We start from the raw sequence: 19,034 nt of genomic DNA, 5'->3' as shown, positions 1-19,034 counted from the left end.
GTGATAAAGATATCTGACACTTGCTTTACACTTATGACGGTGACAGCTCCAATGCCATATTCAAGTTTGCTAACTAACATTGGCTGAGTCAAAGATTGTGACGGATCAGCATTTTGGAAGGGGACTGAAAACTTGGCTGAGAATTGCCACTTGACCACCTCTCACACCGTACACCGAGGCCAAGAAGCCGATTATTGACATCAGGAGGAGGAACCAGTTCGCAACTTTAACCTCCCCTTGGTAACACGCACAAAATGCTGGTGGAACTCAGCAGGTCAGGCAAGCACCCATGGAAATGAATAGATAGTCGACATTTCGGGGCGAGACCCTTCTTCAAGACTAAAAAGAAAGGGGGAAGATGCCAGAATAAAGAGGTGGGGTGGAGGGGAAGGTGATAGGTGGGAAAGGCCAAGGGGTGGAGAAAGGGAAAGGGGGGCCCTAGGGGAAGTAATGAGCGGGTGGGAAGAGGTGCACATAGACCCCTGAGTCAACCTGTTTGAGATGGTCTTCAAGGAAGGTTGGAACTGTGACTGGTGACCTTCATGCAGAACGTGGGTTCAGCAAGCGAGTAAAGCAAAACAGCCACCTATTCCAGAAATGAGTCCGATATTGACGTGCACATTGACTGTAACGGGCCCTTTTAGCTTTCTTTTCACTGTTCATTGAAGTTGAAATATTGATAAATATACTTCTGTAACTTTGTATCAGTGTACGATCTGTTATTTTTCTTGTAAACAATAATTTTACGCATTCACCACAACTAATGTTCCTCCCCAGAACATCCAAACTTTCCTGTTCAGTTGAAGCCAAATCATTCGGACCCAAGAAAGGTGGCCTTCTCACCACTGAGTCACGTGGCTGAGCGCAGAGATAGCTAACGAGGCGAGAGCCCCAGTGAGAGGGCGACATACGTAAAAACACAATAAAAATAAATACATTACATATTTTGTGTGTGTGTATTTTTTTACAATGTTTATTTATATCTAAGATATTTTTATGTGTTCTATTTACTGAGGGTATTTTGTGAGGCATCAGACCTGGCCTAACAACCACTTCGTTCTCCTTTACGTTTGTGTACTGGAAATGACAATAAACAGTGTCTTGAATCTGTGTAAAATTCCTACCTCCGACATGGATGAACCATCATCGTAAAACAATAATAAAACTATTTGCTAATTTACCGAACACTCTGCTATGAATATCACCGGGAAGCAGGTGAGAGGGGGCCACCCCCCCCCCAGATCTGCCACAGTCTGTGACAAGAAACAGTGGAAGCTGGTGTAACCCACCATTAGATCTCAAATGCAGCTAATCTGCAGTGATTCTCTGCATCACCAACAATGGATTCAATACTTTTATTAAGAAAGTTGCCTAGAAGATATCACAATCCCACCCTAAGCAGAACTGGAACTGGAATCAAATGGTACCAGATTCTCTGTAAACTCTGATGTTGACGGTCCCAAACCCGGCTGCAAAGTGAGGAGGGTTAGACACAGGGCTAGCAACCCCATCCCCTAAAACACAGTCACAGAAACAGCAGCTGAAGCTCCAATGACCTCATTGCCGGGAGAGGAAAGGTCTTCAAAGATGTGCTTACTGTACCTGGAGATAATTTGACAGAGGACTCTGGTGAGCCTCTGTTGGCAGCCGATGCCCCAGGAGGGCTGTGTGTGGGCATCAGCAGGAGACTGGTCCCCAGTGAACAGAGTTCATTGTAGACATCTTAACCCCCGGCACCGCACTGGACTGAAGCTCGGGGAACAGGCTACAGGTGGTCAGGTTTCTGCAGTGATACTGTTTACAGGGATCGTCCAGTGAGGGAGGGGACAACAGCAAAGGGGGCGTGCTGATGGACAGCAGCCGCTCACCCTCTCTGTTCGTTGGGCTCACAACATCTTGGGCCGGTCTCGGAACTTCGCCATCAGGATGGGCAGAGTGGCCAGGAGTGCCAACAGTGCGGCCAGCAAGGGCCGGTAGAAGATCCAGCCCACGGCCATCGTGAGCAGGGTCAAGGAAGTGGCCACAGAGAGTGCAAATACCGTCAAACCTAGGCTCACCACGTCACGGAGGATGGGTACCCAGTCCACTGTGGAGAGAGAGAGACACGCAGCGTTAATATGGGGAAGCATAGAACACAGACTGGTCAGTACAGAAACAGTTCATCGGCCCACAAATAAACGAATCCCTTCTGCCTACACAAGGTAAAACCTTTCAGCATCTTGGTAAACCTTTCCAAAGCCTCGACATCCTTCCTACTGTGAGGCGACCAGAAATGTATGCAACGCTCCAGATACGGCATAACTAGAGTTTTGTAAAGCTGCAACGTAACTGAACGCCACACACACACCATTGCCTTCGTAAGCACTGCATGAACCTGTGTAGCCTCGTTCAGCGAGCTATGGATCTCTCTGGTCCTCCAGCAACAGGGTCAGCAGGTCACAGGTAATTTACCTCCCAGCACCATCATCGAGCGGAGAGCTGGTATATCCCCATTACACCCACCAAAGCTCTGAATCCACTGACCACACAAGAAAAGGTCAGGGGGAGGGGGAGGGGGAGGGGGAGCATCAGGAGAGGGATGGCAGCATAGCAGTAGCACAACGATTTACAGCACCAGCCACCCGGGTTCAATTCCCGCTGCAGCCTGTAACGAGTTTCTACATTCTCATGAAAGCGGGGGTTTCTTCCCACAGTCCAAATACGTACGGTTAGGGTTCGTAAATTGTGGACTTGCTATGTTGGCACCAGAAGGGTGGCAATGTTTGTGGGCTATCCCCAGTTCAATCCTCCATGGATACATTCCACTGTCTGCTTTGATGTTTCCATGTGACCACAAAAGTTCATCTAATTTTGAAAGTAGTGAGCAAACAAATTTCTCCAAATACTGACCTCCACCCCTCCCTCGCTCTTACTTCACTCCCTATTCTGGTTCCCCTCCAACCCCTTCTCTCCTCCCCTGTCCGTCACCTCCCTCTAGTTAGACAGGGTAAATGCAAGCTGAGCTTGGGTGACACAACGATTAGGTTTTGGATGTCCACATCGGGTAAGAAAAGAGAATGAACAGACGTCGGTCTTAGCAATTCATGGGGGGACGTGGTGCGAACGGAGAGCAGAGGGAGAGTGTGGGGTCAGATCACCGTGACCCACGTGGGGACATGGTGTGAACGGAGAGCAGAGGGAGAGTGTGGGGTCAGATCACCGTGACCCACGTGGGGACATGGTGTGAACGGAGAGCAGAGGGAGAGTGTGGGGTCAGATCAGCGTGACCCACATGGGGATGTGGTGTGAACAGAGAGCACAGGGAGAGTGTGGGGTCCGATCACCGTGACCCACGTGGGGACATGGTGTGAACGGAGAGCAGAGGGAGAGTGTGGGGTCAGATCACCGTGACCCACGTGGGGACGTTGTGTGAACGGAGAGCAGAGAGAGAGTGTGGGGTCAGATCACCGTGATCCACGTGGGGACATGGTGTGAACGGAGAGCAGAGGGAGAGTGTGGGGTCGGATCACCGTGACCCACGTGGGGACGTGGTGTGATGGGAGAGAGCAGAGGGAGAGTGTGGGGTCGGATCACCGTGACCCACGTGGGGACGTGGTGTGATGGGAGAGAGCAGAGGGAGAGTGTGGGGTCCGATCACCGTGACCCACGTGGGGACGTGGTGTGATGGGAGAGAGCAGAGGGAGAGTGTGGGGTCAGATCACCATGACCCACATGGGGACGTGGTGTGATGGGAGACAGCAGAGGGAGAGTGTGGGGTCAGATCACAGTGACCCACGTGGGGACTTGGTGTGAACGGAGAGCAGAGGGAGAGTGTGGGGTCAGATCACCGTGGCCCACGTGGGGACGTGGTGTGAACGGAGAGCAGAGGGAGAGTGTGGGGTCGGATCACCATGACCCACGTGGGGACTTGGTGTGAACGGAGAGCAGAGGGAGAGTGTGGGGTCAGATCACCGTGGCCCACGTGGGGACGTGGTGTGATGGGAGAAAGCAGAGGGAGAGTGTGGGGTCGGATCACCATCACCCACGTGGGGACGTGGTGTGAAAGGAGAGCAGAGGGAGAGTGTGGGGTCAGATCACCGTGACCCACGTGGGGACGTGGTGTGATGGGAGCGAGCAGAGGGAGAGTGTGGGGTCAGATCACCGTGACCCACATGGGGATGTGGTGTGATGGGAGAGAGCAGAGGGAGAGTGTGGGGTCAGATCACCGTGACCCACGTGGGGACGTGGTGTGATGGGAGAGAGCAGAGGGAGAGTGTGGGGTCCGATCACCGTGACCCACGTGGGGACGTGGTGTGATGGGAGAGAGCAGAGGGAGAGTGTGGGGTCAGATCACCGTGACCCACATGGGGACGTGGTGTGATGGGAGACAGCAGAGGGAGAGTGTGGGGTCAGATCACAGTGACCCACGTGGGGACTTGGTGTGAACGGAGAGCAGAGGGAGAGTGTGGGGTCAGATCACCGTGACCCACGTGGGGAAGTGGTGTGAACGGAGAGCAGAGGGAGAGTGTGGGGTCGGATCACCGTGACCCACGTGGGGACGTGGTGTAATGGGAGAAAGCAGAGGGAGAGTGTGGGGTCGGATCACCGTGACCCACGTGGGGACGTGTTGTGAACAGAGAGCAGAGGGAGAGTGTGGGGTCAGATCACCGTGACCCACGTGGGGACGTGGTGTGATGGGAGCGAGCAGAGGGAGAGTGTGGGGTCAGATCACCGTGACCCACATGGGGATGTGGTGTGATGGGAGAGAGCAGAGGGAGAGTGTGGGGTCAGATCACTGTGACCCACGTGGGGACATGGTGTGATGGGAGAGAGCACAGGGAGAGCGTGGGGTCAGATCACCGTGGCCCACGTGGGGACGTGGTGTGAACGGAGAGAGCAGAGGGAGAGTGTGGGGTCAGATCACCGTGACCCACATGGGGACGTGGTGTGATGGGAGAGAGCAGAGGGAGAGTGTGGGGTCGGATCACCGTGACCCACGTGGGGACATGGTGTGATGGGAGAGAGCACAGGGAGAGCGTGGGGTCAGATCACCGTGGCCCACGTGGGGACGTGGTGTGAACGGAGAGAGCAGAGGGAGAGTGTGGGGTCAGATCACCGTGACCCACATGGGGACGTGGTGTGATGGGAGAGAGCAGAGGGAGAGTGTGGGGTCGGATCACCGTGACCCACGTGGGGACGTGGTGTGATGGGAGAGCAGAGGGAGAGTGTGGGGTCAGATCACCGTGACCCACATGGGGATGTGGTGTGAACAGAGAGCACAGGGAGAGTGTGGGGTCAGATCACCGTGACCCACATGGGGACATGGTGTGAACGGAGAGCAGAGGGAGAGTGTGGGGTCGGATCACCGTGACCCACGTGGGGACGTGGTGTGATGGGAGAGAGCAGAGGGAGAGTGTGGGGTCAGATCACCAGGACCCACGTGGGGACGTGGTGTGATGGGAGAGAGCAGAGGGAGAGTGTGGGGTCGGATCACCGTGACCCACGTGGGGACGTGGTGTGATGGGAGAGAGCAGAGGGAGAGTGTGGGGTCAAATCACAGTGACCCACATGGGGACATGCTGTGATGGGAGAGAGCAGAGGGAGAGTGTGGGGTCAGATCACAGTGACCCACATGGGGACATGCTGTAATGGGAGAGAGCAGAGGGAGAGTGTTGGGTCAGATCACCAGGACCCACGTGGGGACATGGTGTGATGGGAGAGAGCAGAGGGAAAGTGTGGGGTCAGATCACCGTGGCCCACGTGGGGACGTGGTGTGATGGGAGAAAGCAGAGGGAGAGTGTGGGGTCAGATCACCGTGGCCCACGTGGGGACGTGGTGTGAACGGAGAGCAGTGGCAGAGTGTGGGGTCAGATCACCATGACCCACGTGGGGACGTGGTGTGATGGCAGAGAGCAGAGGGAGAGTGTGGGGTCGGATCACCGTGACCCACGTGTGGAAGTTGTGTGAACGGAGAGCAGAGGGAGAGTGTGGGGTCAGATCACCGTGACCCACGTGGGGACGTGGTGTGATGGGAGAGAGCAGAGGGAGAGTGTGGGGTCAGATCACCGTGACCCACGTGGGGACGTGGTGTGAACAGAGAGCAGAGGGAGAGTGTGGGGTCAGATCACCGTGACCCACGTGGGGACGTGGTGTGATGGGAGAAAGCAGAGGGAGAGTGTGGGGTCGGATCACCATCACCCACGTGGGGACGTGGTGTGAAAGGAGAGCAGAGGGAGAGTGTGGGGTCGGATCACCGTGACCCACGTGGGGACGTGGTGTGAACGGAGAGCAGAGGGAGAGTGTGGGGTCGGATCACCGTGACCCACATGGGGACGTGGTGTGATGGGAGAGAGCAGAGGAAGAGTGTGGGGTCAGATCACCGTGACCCACGTGGGGACGTGGTGTGAATGGAGAGCAGAGGGAGAGCGTGGGGTCAGATCACCGTTACCCACGTGGGGACGTGGTGTGAACGGAGAGCAGACGGAGAGCGTGGGGTCAGATCACCATGACCCACGTGGGGACATGGTGTGATGGGAGCGAGCAGAGGGAGAGTGTGGGGTCAGATCACCGTGACCCACATGGGGACGTGGTGTGATGGGAGAGAGCAGAGGGAGAGTGTGGGGTCAGATCACTGTGACCCACATGGGGACGTGGTGTGATGGGAGAGAGCAGAGGGAGAGTGTGGGGTCAGATCACCGTGACCCACATGGGGACGTGGTGTGAACGGAGAGCAGAGGGAGAGTGTGGGGTCAGATCACCGTGACCCACATGGGGACGTGGTGTGATGGGAGAGAGCAGAGGGAGAGTGTGGGGTCGGATCACCGTGACCCACGTGGGGACGTGGTGTGAACGGAGAGCAGAGGGAGATCGCAGTCAGACTCACCGACAGTGTAAAGGATCCGGGTCATCAGCTTGATGCCGACAAACATGAGGAGCCAGCCGCCAAAGCGCAGAGCCCACGTCAGGGCAGAGTTGGCAGCGTGCTCCCTCTCAAACACTTCCTGCAACACACGCCAGACATAGTGTCATAGTGCACCCAACACATCAGACCCCCACCATCCAGTCTGTGCTCTCTTTTCAATGCTGCTGTCGGGCAGGGGATACACCTCGTTGCACACTGCCATAAGCCTCTCCTCCGTGTACCCGTACCCAAACTGAACACAATATTCGCAAGGCACACAAGTGAATCTGCAGATGCCGGAAATAAATGAAAACACAAATCCCAGTCTGCGGCGGGTCTGGGGTGATATACTGTATCCGGTGCTCCCAATGTGGCCATTTATACATTGGGGAGACCCGCCGCAGACTGGGAGACCGTTTCGCCGAACACCGGCGCTCAGTCCTCCAGCAGTGGCGGGATCTCCCTGTGGCCACACACTTCAATTCCATAGACCACTCCCACTCCGACATGTCTGTCCGTGGCCTCCTCTACCGTCAAGGTGAGGCCACACACAGGTCGATGGAACAATACCTTATCTCCCGCCTAGGTAGCCTCCTACCTGCCGGCATGAACATCCAACTCACAGACCTCCGTTGACACCCCTCCCCCCCAACCCCCATCCCTATCTATAATTTTAGTCTGGTTCTCTTTCTCTCTCTTTTTCCCCCCTCACTATAATCTCCCCTCAGCCCTACCTTTCTTTCTCTTTTATTTCCCATAATTCTCCACCTTCCCCCAGCCCATTTCCCTCCAGCCTATCACTTCGCAGCTCTCTACTTCATCCCTCCCCCAACTTCTTAGCCCCCCTCGACCATCCCATGTTACTTCATTCCTGATGAAGGGTTTCGGCCCGAAACTTCGTCACTACCCCCTCCCGTAGATGCTGTCTGGCCTGCTGAGTCCTGCCAGCATTTTGTGTTTTTACAGTATTCCGAGTGTCGTCTTTCCAGAGTTTTACGGAGCTGCAACACTACCTCACAGCTCTTGAACTCAATCTCCCAACTAATAAAGGCCAACATGCCATTTGCCTCAACAACCTTATAAATTTGAACGGCAACTGTGAGCAATTTCTGGACATTGCCCTCAAGATCCCTCTGTTCTTGCACACTACGCACCGAAACTCCTAGGTCCCTCTGCATGCCCATGACAATGAACTCCATCACCTTCCTCCGCCCAGTGACACTACTACCAACCGAGTAACACCCTCTCTGGCTGGGGTAGGGTTTCACCCTCAGCTGCCGGGTATGGAAACAGTGCCTTCCACCTGGCTACAGCAACACCACGGACAGGGACCAATGTACCCTCTATATTTTTTACATCTGTGTGGACCAACATTTATAGGACTTATCAGTAAGTGCATGAATAGGAGAGGTTCAGAGGGATATGGGTCAGCATTAGCACGTTGGGCCAAAGGGCCTGTTTTCTTGCTGCACTGGTCTCTGATTGATATCCCTCTATTCCCTGCATATTCACTAATCTAACAGCCTCTTAAACATCACTAGCATTCTAACTGGTCGCATCACCATCTGGTATCCACTGCAAAGGATTAGAAAAAGCTGCAGAGGGTTGTAAACTCAGCCAGCTCCATCATGGGCACTAACCTCCCCAGCACTGAGGACTCCTTCAAAAGGTGATGCCTCAAAATGGCAGCATCCATCACCAGGACATGTCCTCTTCTCACTGTTACCATCAGGGAGGAGGTACAGGAGCCTGAAGGCACACACTCAGCGATTCAGGAACAGCTTCTTCCCCTCCGCACTCAGATTTCTGAATGGTCCATGAAAACTTCCTCACTACTTTTTTCATCTTTCTTTTGGAACTACATATTTAATTTTTAATATACACCTTTATTATTGCAAATTAGTTTTTATTATTATGTATTGCACCGTACTGTTGCCACAAAACAACAAATTTCACAACATTTCTACTCTGTGAGAAAGATTCTGACAATCTGGACTTTTTATACTGACCGTTGCTGAGAGTTGCTCCTCATACAATAGTTCTAGAACGTTCCCCGCCTTGGTCTGGTACGCACCCAGCATGTTGGTCTCCTGACGAGCCACAATGGTCACCTTCAGGGAGAGATTGCACATCAGCCATGGCCAGTCCCCACCCCGCGAGCCTCAGCCACCCGGGCACAGAGCAGAAATCGGTGGGTTCTGTGACAGGATCGGGCTCTGGGTTAGTTCGACAGACAGCAGCACGGACAAAGGACAATGGAGGAGGCAGGAAGTCTGCAACAGTGAAGATCCCTAATCATCTTGCATTCCATGGCATTGGACCATGACCCCGATTTGTCAAGGACCGTGATGGCTGCCTGTGCATCAGCCTTTGCATGTTAAACAAAGTCACTCACAGGGTGTTCTCCACCAACACCCTAACATCCCAGTTTGGCAAACTGCTTTTTATAGAGCATATCACTGTGGTGGGCAGTATATTATTGACTAGATGCATCACAGCCTGGTATGAAAACACCAATGCCAAAATCCCAGTCCATCACGGGATAAAGCCCTTCCCACCACTGAGCACATCTACGTGAAGCATTGTCACAGGAAATCAGCATCCATCATCAGGGAGCCCGACCACCCAGAACATGCTCTCTTCTCACTGATTCCATCGGGAAGGAGGTACAGGAGCCTCAGGACTCACACCACCAGGGTCAGGAACAGTTATTACCCCTCAACCACAGGCTCCTGAACCAGTGAGGATAACCTCAACTCTGAACTGATTCCATCAGGAAGGAGGTACAGGAGTCTCAGGTCCCACACCACCAGGTTCAGGAACAGTTACTACCCTCAACCATCAGGTCCCACACCACCAGGGTCAGGAACAGTGAATACCCCTCAACCATCAGGTCCCATACCACCAGGGTCAGGAACAGTTATTACCCCTCAACCATCAGGTCCCACACCACCAGGGTCAGGAACAGTGAATACCCCTCAACCATCAGGTCCCACACCACCAGGGTCAGGAACAGTTATTACCCCTCAACCATCAGGTCCCACACCACGAGGGTCAGGAACAGTTATAACCCATCAACCATCAGGTCCCACACCACCAGGGTCAGGAACAGTTATAACCCATCAACCATCAGGTCCCACACCACGAGGGTCAGGAACAGTTATAACCCATCAACCATCAGGTCCCACACCACGAGGGTCAGGAACAGTTATAACCCCTCAACTATTGGCTCTTGAACCAGTGAGAACTTTACTCACCTCAACACTGAACTGCTCCCAAAACCTAAGGACTCACTTTTAGGTTCCTGATATTTATTACCTATTTTTTATTTTTTATTGTTTCTTTATATTTACTGTGAACACCTGCAAGGATGTAATCCCCTCAATTCCAAGATGGCGGCGCAACGCAGCTTGCAGTGGCCACTCCAGAGCTGATTATCTGTTATTTGTGAAGTGGGGTGCTGTGCGCAATCATAATTGATTGAAAACGGTCATGGGAGCACGGAAGAACATCGGGAAATCTCCAGGAAGACCTTCTTCGTTGCTGCTGCTGCTGTGAGGTCTGGGACTCTGCTGGGATGAACAGGCCCCCAGTCCTCGGGGTCACGTTGCCGATGGCTGTTGGTGGGGCTGTCTTAATACGCTCGGCAGAGGATGGAGCTCGGAGAAGCTGTGCCGGAGGGTATGGTCGTCAGCTTGGAGGTTCGACGGACGGACTCTGAGTCCGCTGCGGTCAGGTCGCTTTCACTGTGTGCTGCGTCTGTGAGGCTGAGTCAGACGGTGCCGTGGAAGTCCATAGCGGGGGTATTCTCTTCTGCCGCTGGCGTGGGATGGCGAGTCTGTCAGGACTCTGGGGACTTGTGGAAACTGTGTGGTGATTTCTTTTGAACTTATAGTCCTTTAACATCTTTGAACTATTTTTACTGTGCCCATAGTCTGTTTTTTATCAATTAATGCTATTGTTTGCACTGTTGTAACTATGTGGTTTTGTGCAGGTCTTGTAGCTTTAGTTTTTGGTCTTGTTTGTCTGGTGGATTTGGAGCTCCTTTTCGGGGAACGCGCTAAGATGGTAGCGCGATATTAATACACAGCAGTCTCTCCGGACTCTGGATTGGGGATTGCCAAACGTTACGTGGATTTTCTGGTGTAGTCTGTTTTGTCATTTGCTTTTGTGATATCATTCTGGGGGAACGTTGTCTCATTTTTTAACTACATTGCATTCGTGGTTTCTAAATTACAATAAACTGAATCTGAATCTGAAAACGAACCTCAGGATTGTAAATGGCGGCACATACACTTTGAACAACGGATTAACTCCAGTGGTGATCAGCCAGTGACAAAGGGGGCAGGATTGAGAGAGTATGTGGATTACGAGTCAGCCCCCAGCCACCTGAGGACCAACCATGAGACAATTCCCTCAGAGAACATCAGACTCGATGCGAGTGATGGCAACAATGTGACAACCTACCACATCTGGACGTCCAAGGAAGGACCACTGACCACTCAGCCCTGCGTAATAGAAGGACACACGCACATCGCCAACCTGCGAAGAGAAAGAAGAGGTGACCACTTGAGGAGGTTACTGGAAGTTGAGGAAGTCTTAAGAGAGGTGTCCCGTCAAACACAACCCCTCTCCCCCATGGACAAAGGATTAGACAGAGAAGGGAGAATCAAGCCCCTTGCTCTGACTGTGACAAGTCCCTCCCTCCCAACACACCCAGACACACAGATGTAGGCATGAATCAGGCACACCGTGACTGCACAGGACAAACCTCACCCCATCAGCACACAGGGACAGACCCCTGACCAATGCTCCCCAACTGTGCAAGCCACTCCCCCCTCCCTCTCCACTTCACAGGACAAGTCACCCAGCCTGCTAAACAAACCCCTCCATCTGCAGGTGGTGAATCTGTGCAATTCATTGCACCAGGCTGCTGTGGAGGCCAAGTCATTCGGCATAAAGCAGAGGTTGATAGGTTCTTGATTAATCAGGACGTCTAAAGTTACAGAAAGAGGGAAAATAAGACGGCCCTGATGGAATGCTGGACCAGACTTGATGCTACAACTTATGGCCATCCTGCCCCTCGAATCTGCTCGACCACTCTGCTGCCACTTTTGGGAACTATCTGAACTGTATTTACCAGCCCTCCACGAGCAGTGGTGCTATCTCAGCAGATTTAAGGGTGGATGTTAGTATTCTCATTTAGAAAGCATTTTATCTGCAGGGTGGAGAGTGGTGGTTGTCCATTGAATCTCACAATGACAAAAGACCAGTGCAGGGGATCTTTTAACGTGACCATGACTTCTGCCTTGTCGTGTCCTTTGCTCTCCATGGACCACCTTCCTGGCCTTTGGATCTTATGTTTCCAGACCACCGGAGCTGACTTTCCATGCTGGGACAGGCACGTCCCTACATCACTGGGGTACGAGGCCACACCTGGTTTAGTCGGGCTGTACTGAAATCGGTGTGTGAGGTGTAACAGCCACTTACCACGTTCAGTAATACAGGTTAACTGAGGGGGGGGCCCAAGTCACAGTGTGCCAAAAACAGGGTTTGGCCCAACTCATCCATGCCAAGCGAGATGACCACCCAGGCTTGCACTTGACCCATCTCCCTCTCAGCCTTTCCTATCCATGGACCTGAACCTTTTCAATGTTGTCATTGCACCTGCCTCAACCTCTTCCTCTGACAGCTCCTTCCACACACCCACCACCCTTCACCTGCCCTCAGGTCCCCTTTTAAACCCTTCCCCCTCTCACCTTAAAGCTGTATCCTCTAGTTACAGATTTCCCTACCCTGGGGAAAAACAATGTGATCAGATTTATAAACCTCACCCCTCAGTCTCCTTTACTCCAGGGAAAACAGTCCCAGCTTGTGCAGTCTTTCCTTATAATGAAAGCCCTCTGGCCCCGGCAACATCCTTTGTGAATTGTTCCAGCTCCCAGTGAGCAAGAATGAACAACCGTTTACCTCTGGGCTCCGGGCGTTGCTGCTGTGGTAGAAGTAATCATCTAGCACAGTGATGTCGGCATGGGGGGGCTCAAACTTGGACAATGGAATCCTCTTAAAGGTCTGCACTTTCTCAATTAGTCCTTAAGTGAAAAGAGAAGAGGAGACTTAGGGAGAAACTCATGCTATCACTCAGACTCAGCAGCTGACCTTTCAACAGTACAGCACAGTACAAGCCCTTCAGCTGGCCTTTACAAACATTCAAAGTATTATCAAAGTATTATCAAAGTCTGTATGCAGTACACAGCCCTGAGATTCGTATTCCCACAGACAGCCACGAAGCAAAGAAGACCATGGCTCCCGTTCAAAGAAAAGCACCAAACACTCATTGCGCATTTAAAAAGAACAAATCGTGCAAACAGCAAAAAATGAGCAAATAACACACTGAATATTAACCGCAGAGTCCTTGCAACAGTCAGTTTAGTTCAGAGTAACCTAATCCAACATCTAAGCCTTCTCTCCCACATAAGCCTCCAAACTTCTATAGCCCACATGCCTATCTAAGAGGTTCTTAAATGTCCATAATGTATCTGCCTCGACCACAGTGGTGAGTACTCTCCACCGTGTAAAAAAAACTTACCTCTGACACCCCCCCTACATGCTCCTCCACACATATGCCCCTTTGTACTAGCCATTTCCACCCTGGGAAAAGTCTCTGTCTATTCACTCTGTCTCTGCCTCTTGTGCACCTCTATCAAGCCAGCTTTCATCCTCCTTCACTCCACAGAGAAAAGCCGTTTCCTGATAAGGCATGTTGCTTGTGTCACCCTTCCCAACCCTGCACACCGGGTTGCAACCTGATCTCATTCCATTCCCAAGAATTTGAACCTCTTCGCATTATTCCCCAAAACCAGAGACATGCTCACCTTTAGAGAGGTGAAAGTTTCCCAGGTCAACAGACGGAGCCACCACCGTGAATGATTCAACGGCCATGGAACTGCAGGAGAAGAAGGTGGTTAGTAGAAGGCAGTGATTCCACAATGGCCAACAAAAACCTGCATTTATAAAGCCCCATTAATTCAATGAATAACAGCAGGGACATTAGAGCAGGGCAATCAACCCCACTGGATTCAGAGTAAACAAGCAAACTGATACGTAATTGGCTTGGTGGAAGGAACCAGAGGATGTGATTTGAAGGCTAGTATTCAGAGTGAAGCACTGTGACCAGTGGTATGCCACAGGGATCAGTGTTGTGACCCTGTCCTGCTGTTTGACATCAAAAATGTTTCAGATGAGAATTAAGAGGCAGACTTAAGGCAGGATCTTCCACCCACAATATCTTCTTGTCACAATGCCAGTTTAAACTGTCCATGTGTCCACGGTCTATATCCTTCACACACTGACTGTCCATCTGTCCACAGTCTATATCCCTCACAAACTGACGGTCCATGGTCTATATCCCTCACACACTGACAGTCCATCTGTCCACAGTCTATACCCCTCACACACTGACTGTCCATCTGTCCACGGTCAATATCCCTCACACACTGACTGTCCATCTGTCCACGGTCTATATCCCTCACACACTGACTGTCCATCTGTCCACGGTCTATATCCCTCGCACACTGACTGTCCACGGTCTATATCCCTCACACACTGACTGTCCATCTGTCCACGGTCTCTATCCCTCACACACTGACTGTCCATCTGTCCACGGTCTATATCCCTCACACACTGACTGTCCATCTGTCCACGGTCTATATCCCTCACACACTGATTGTCCACAGTCTCTATCCCTCACACACTGACTGTCCATCTGTCCACGGTCTCTATCCCTCACACACTGACTGTCCATCTGTCCACGGTCTCTATCCCTCACACACTGATAGTTCACGGTCTCTATCCCTCACACACTGACTGTCCATCTGTCCACGGTCTATATCCCTCACACACTGACAGTCCATCTGTCCACGGTCTATATCCCTCACACACTGACTGTCCACGGTCTATATCCCTCACACACTGACTGTCCATGGTCTATATCCCTCACACACCTACTGTCCACGGTCTATATCCCTCACACACTGACTGTCCACGGTCTATATCCCTCACACACTGACTGTCCATGGTCTATATCCCTCACACACCTACTGTCCACGGTCTATATCCCTCACACACTGACTGTCCATGGTCTATATCCCTCACACACTGACTGTCCACAGTCTATATCCCTCACACACCCACTGTCCACGGTCTATATCCCTCACACACTGACTGTCCATGTGTCTAACAACCTGTTCCTGCCCAGATCCATAACCTCCACGGGCACAGTATTAGTCAACTCAACCCATTGAGTCTGCTCCGACATTTCATTATGTCTGATTTATTGTCCCTCAACTCCATTCTCCTGCCTTCTCCCCACAACCTTTGACACTCTGACTATTCAATAACCTATCAACATCCATTTTAAATATACCCAATTGCTTGACCTTCAGCACTTGAATTCCACAGATTCACCACCCTCTGGCTAAAGGAATTTCTCTTCATCTCTGTTCTAAACAGACATCCCTCTATTCTGAGCCTGTGCCCTCTGTTCCTAGATACCCCAACCTAGGAAACATCCACTCTATCAAGACCTTTCAATATTCAATGAGATATCCCTGATTCTTCTAAATTCCAGTGAGTACAGACCTAGAGCCATCAAAGCTCCTAATACATTAACCCTTTCATTCCTGGAATCATTCCCATGAACCTCTTCTGGACCTTCTTCAACACCCACACATCTTTTCATAGATAAGGGCCCTAAATCTGCTCACAATACTCCAGGTGAAGTCTGACCAGTGCCTTATAAATCCTCTGCATTATCTCCTTGATTTCATACTAGTCCTCTCCAAATGAATGCTAACATTGCATCTGACTTCCTGACCACCAACTCAACCTGCAAGTTACCCTTCAGAGAATCCCATACAAGGACTCTTTGCAACCCCGATTTCTGAATTTGCCCCCCAGTTACAAAACAGTCTACACCTTTACTCCTTCTACCAAAGTGCATGACCTTACACTTCCCTGCACTGTATTCCACCTGCCACTTTTTCTCCACTCTCCTACTCCATCCAAGTCCTTTTGCACACTTGCTTTCCTCGACTCTACATACCCCTCCACCCACCTTCGTATCATCCGCAAACTTGTTGACAAAGCCATCAATTCTTTCATCCAAATCACTGACATAATGTGAAGTGGGCCCAGTACTTTATATTTCATCTTTTCTCTCCTTACTGCTTTGTTATAGTTGCCTTATATTGGTTTTTAAAAGCTAACCATCCTATTTCTTATCACTAATTTTTACTATATCATACGCCCTGTCTTTTGCTTTTCTACTGTCTTTGACTTTCCTTGTCAGCCACGGTTGCATCGTTCTCCCTTTAGAATATTTCATCTTTGGGATGTATCTATCCTGCACCTTCTGAATTTCTCCCAGAAACTCCAGCTACTGCTGCTCTGCCATTGGCCCAGCTAGTGACCCCTTCAAATCAACTTTGGCCAGCTCTTCTCCATGCTTCTGTAATTCCCTTTACTCCATTATAATACTGACATATCTGACTTTAGCTTCCCCTTCTCAAATTGCAGGTTGAATTCTATCTTATTATGATCACTGCCTTTTAAGGGTGCTTTCACCGTAAACTCCCTATCAAATCTGGTTTATTACACCACACCCCATCCAGATTAGCTGATCCCCTAGTGGGCTCATCCACGAGTTGCTCTAAACAGCCAGCTCAGAGACCAGGGGTTCCCAACCTGGGGTGCCGACACCCCCAAGGGGTGTGAGATGGAATTTCAGGGGGTGCTACAAAGAGTGGCTTTTGTGCTTGAGTGACGAGTGTTACGTCCGTAGCCCCCTCCTTTGTGAGAATCGCCAGATCACTGTTGGGTTGGGTCAAGGGGCCCAGGAAATGGGAAAACAGACGTGCAGGCTGGCTCGTTTCCCCGGCGATGTAAAGCTACGGGACATGGCCATTGTCTCTTGGATACCAATTTGTGGATTGAGCTACTATACTATGTGAATGCCCTCAGGCAAAGTGGGCTGGTTGAGGGAGAGAGTGCACACCCCCAACCTGATTGACATCTATGACCCTGCGAGTCAGGATAAAAGAGGGTCTGTAGGAACAGTCCCTCAGACGCATCAGAAGAAACATTAAGCGACCACATAACAGCAGGAAGTCATCTGAAGGAGGCCACGTGCGTTCGATTCTGTGGCTGGAACCACGGAAAACAGCTTTTAGCTAACAACGGGGAAGCCTGCTCCCCTGACTCAACGGATTGGCATCATAAAAGACCTGGGGCAAGTTTAAACTGCATCGCTTTTAAACCCAACAACGCTGCAGCTTGAGCGAACTGATAGCGACTGTTATAGACAATAGACAATAGGTGCAGAAGTAGACCATTCGGCCCCTCGAGTCTGCACCGCCATTCTGAGATCATGGCTGATCATTCACTATCAATACCCAGTCCCTGCCTTGTCCCCATATCCCTTGATATCTATCTAGCTCCTTCTTGAAAGCATCCAGAGAATTGGCCTCCACCGTCTTCCGAGGCAGTGCATTCCACACCTCCACAACTCTCTGGGAGAAGAAGCTCTTCCTCAACTCTGTTTTAAATAACTGACCTCTTATTCTCAATCCATGCCCTCTGGTACTGGACTCTCCCAACATCTGGAACATATTTCCTGTCTCAATCCTATCAAATCCTTTAATTATCTTAAACGTTTCAATCAGATCCCCTCTCAATCTCCTCAATTCCAGTGTTATCTTTCCATCAGACGACACATTATCCCCTAGACAACAATAGAACTATTTCTTATTGGTTATTATTATACCCGCGCTTTAGATTTAGTATTGATGACGAATATTATCTGTATGTTTGCATTAATCTTATTTTTGTGCCGTTTATCAATAAATACGTTTAAAAATAGTACCATCAGACTTCAACGGACCTCTCTATCTTTGCTGGTAAGTGATCCAGTTACGGAAGTTCGTAACACGAGTCATCACTCAGCCAGCTGCCAGTGTGCCTTGAGAAGTGGTAGTAACGTTTGTCCCAAGCACACTCCAGTCTCCTGCTGCCCGAGTCGAGAGAGACGTAAACTCACTCCAGTCTCCCGCTGCCCGAGTCAGCATTGAGGATTCTCATCAGTGTTACCTGGGAGTTACACCTCAGAGTTGAGGAGTCTCATCTATTTACTGTTTACAACTTTTTCTGAAAAAATTAGAATCTAATTGCTTAATTTATATTTGCATTTTATGCACTCAGTTAAAAGCTTATTTTTTTAAGTTCTATTTGTTCACCCGCAGAATTGTATGTGGTTCAAAAATTAGAAATTAGACTTCTTCGTCTTCAAATGTAATATTACTTTTGTAGGGAGTGTGAACATTAATCAAACATTTCCTAGGGGTGTGGGGCATAGAAAAGGTTGGGAACCACTGTCATACATTCTAAAATTCCCCCTTTTGAGATCCAGCAACAACTAATTTTCTCAATCGACTACATATTGAAACTTCCCATGACTATTGTAACATTGCACTTTTTACATGCTTTTTCTATCTCCTATTGTCATTTGTTGCCCACATCCTCGCTACTGTTTGGAAGCCTGTAGATAACTCCTATCAGGGTCTTTTTACCCTTGTAGTTTCTTAACTCTACTCACAAGGATTCTACTCTTCTCATCCTATGTCACCTCTTTCTAATGATTTAATTTCATTTTTTGTTACCAACAGAGCCACACCACCCCCTCTGCCTACCAGCCTGTTCTTTCAATGGAATGTGTATGTGTATCCTTGGATGTTAAGTTCCCAACTATGACTTTCTTTCAGCCATGACTCAGTGATGCCCACAATGTCATACCTGTCAATCTGTAACGGTGCTACAGATCACCTGCCTGCCTCAAGTGTCTCGCAACTTCTTCTTCTTGCACATTGACTCTATCGCGCTCCCCCCCCCCCCCCCATTCCCTGCCTGCCCTCTCCTTTACACTCATTTACTGGAAATGACGTTAAACCATCTTGAATCTTGATTAAACTCTGCCAGTTCTCTGTCCACAGTGAGTAATATCACACCTAAAATCACAACAGGAATATGAACCAACTGGGAAAGAGGCAAGGGAATGGCTAAAGGAACTTAACTTGGACAAGTGTGAACTGATATCAGACCA

At 50.5% G+C, this 19,034-nt stretch overlaps 1 protein-coding gene across 1 annotated transcript in view; it reads right to left on the bottom strand.

Annotated features, from left to right (window-relative positions):
- Positions 1-1,340: 1,340 nt before the first annotated feature.
- Positions 1,341-19,034, bottom strand: part of LOC132377674 (transmembrane protein 43-like) — a 50,057-nt gene continuing 32,363 nt past the window's right edge. Inside the window, exons 7-12 of the mRNA XM_059943898.1 lie at positions 13,756-13,826; positions 12,851-12,972; positions 11,348-11,422; positions 8,890-8,991; positions 6,863-6,980; positions 1,341-2,086 (exon numbers count right to left, since the gene is read on the bottom strand). Coding sequence (XP_059799881.1) covers positions 1,887-2,086; positions 6,863-6,980; positions 8,890-8,991; positions 11,348-11,422; positions 12,851-12,972; positions 13,756-13,826 — 688 coding nt within the window. The 3' untranslated portion in view covers positions 1,341-1,886. The remainder of the gene's footprint in view (positions 2,087-6,862; positions 6,981-8,889; positions 8,992-11,347; positions 11,423-12,850; positions 12,973-13,755; positions 13,827-19,034) is intronic.

This window comes from Hypanus sabinus, chromosome 19, assembly GCF_030144855.1.
Source record: "Hypanus sabinus isolate sHypSab1 chromosome 19, sHypSab1.hap1, whole genome shotgun sequence".
Classification (NCBI taxonomy): domain Eukaryota; kingdom Metazoa; phylum Chordata; class Chondrichthyes; order Myliobatiformes; family Dasyatidae; genus Hypanus; species Hypanus sabinus.
This window is presented reverse-complemented; position numbering and strand designations above follow the sequence as displayed.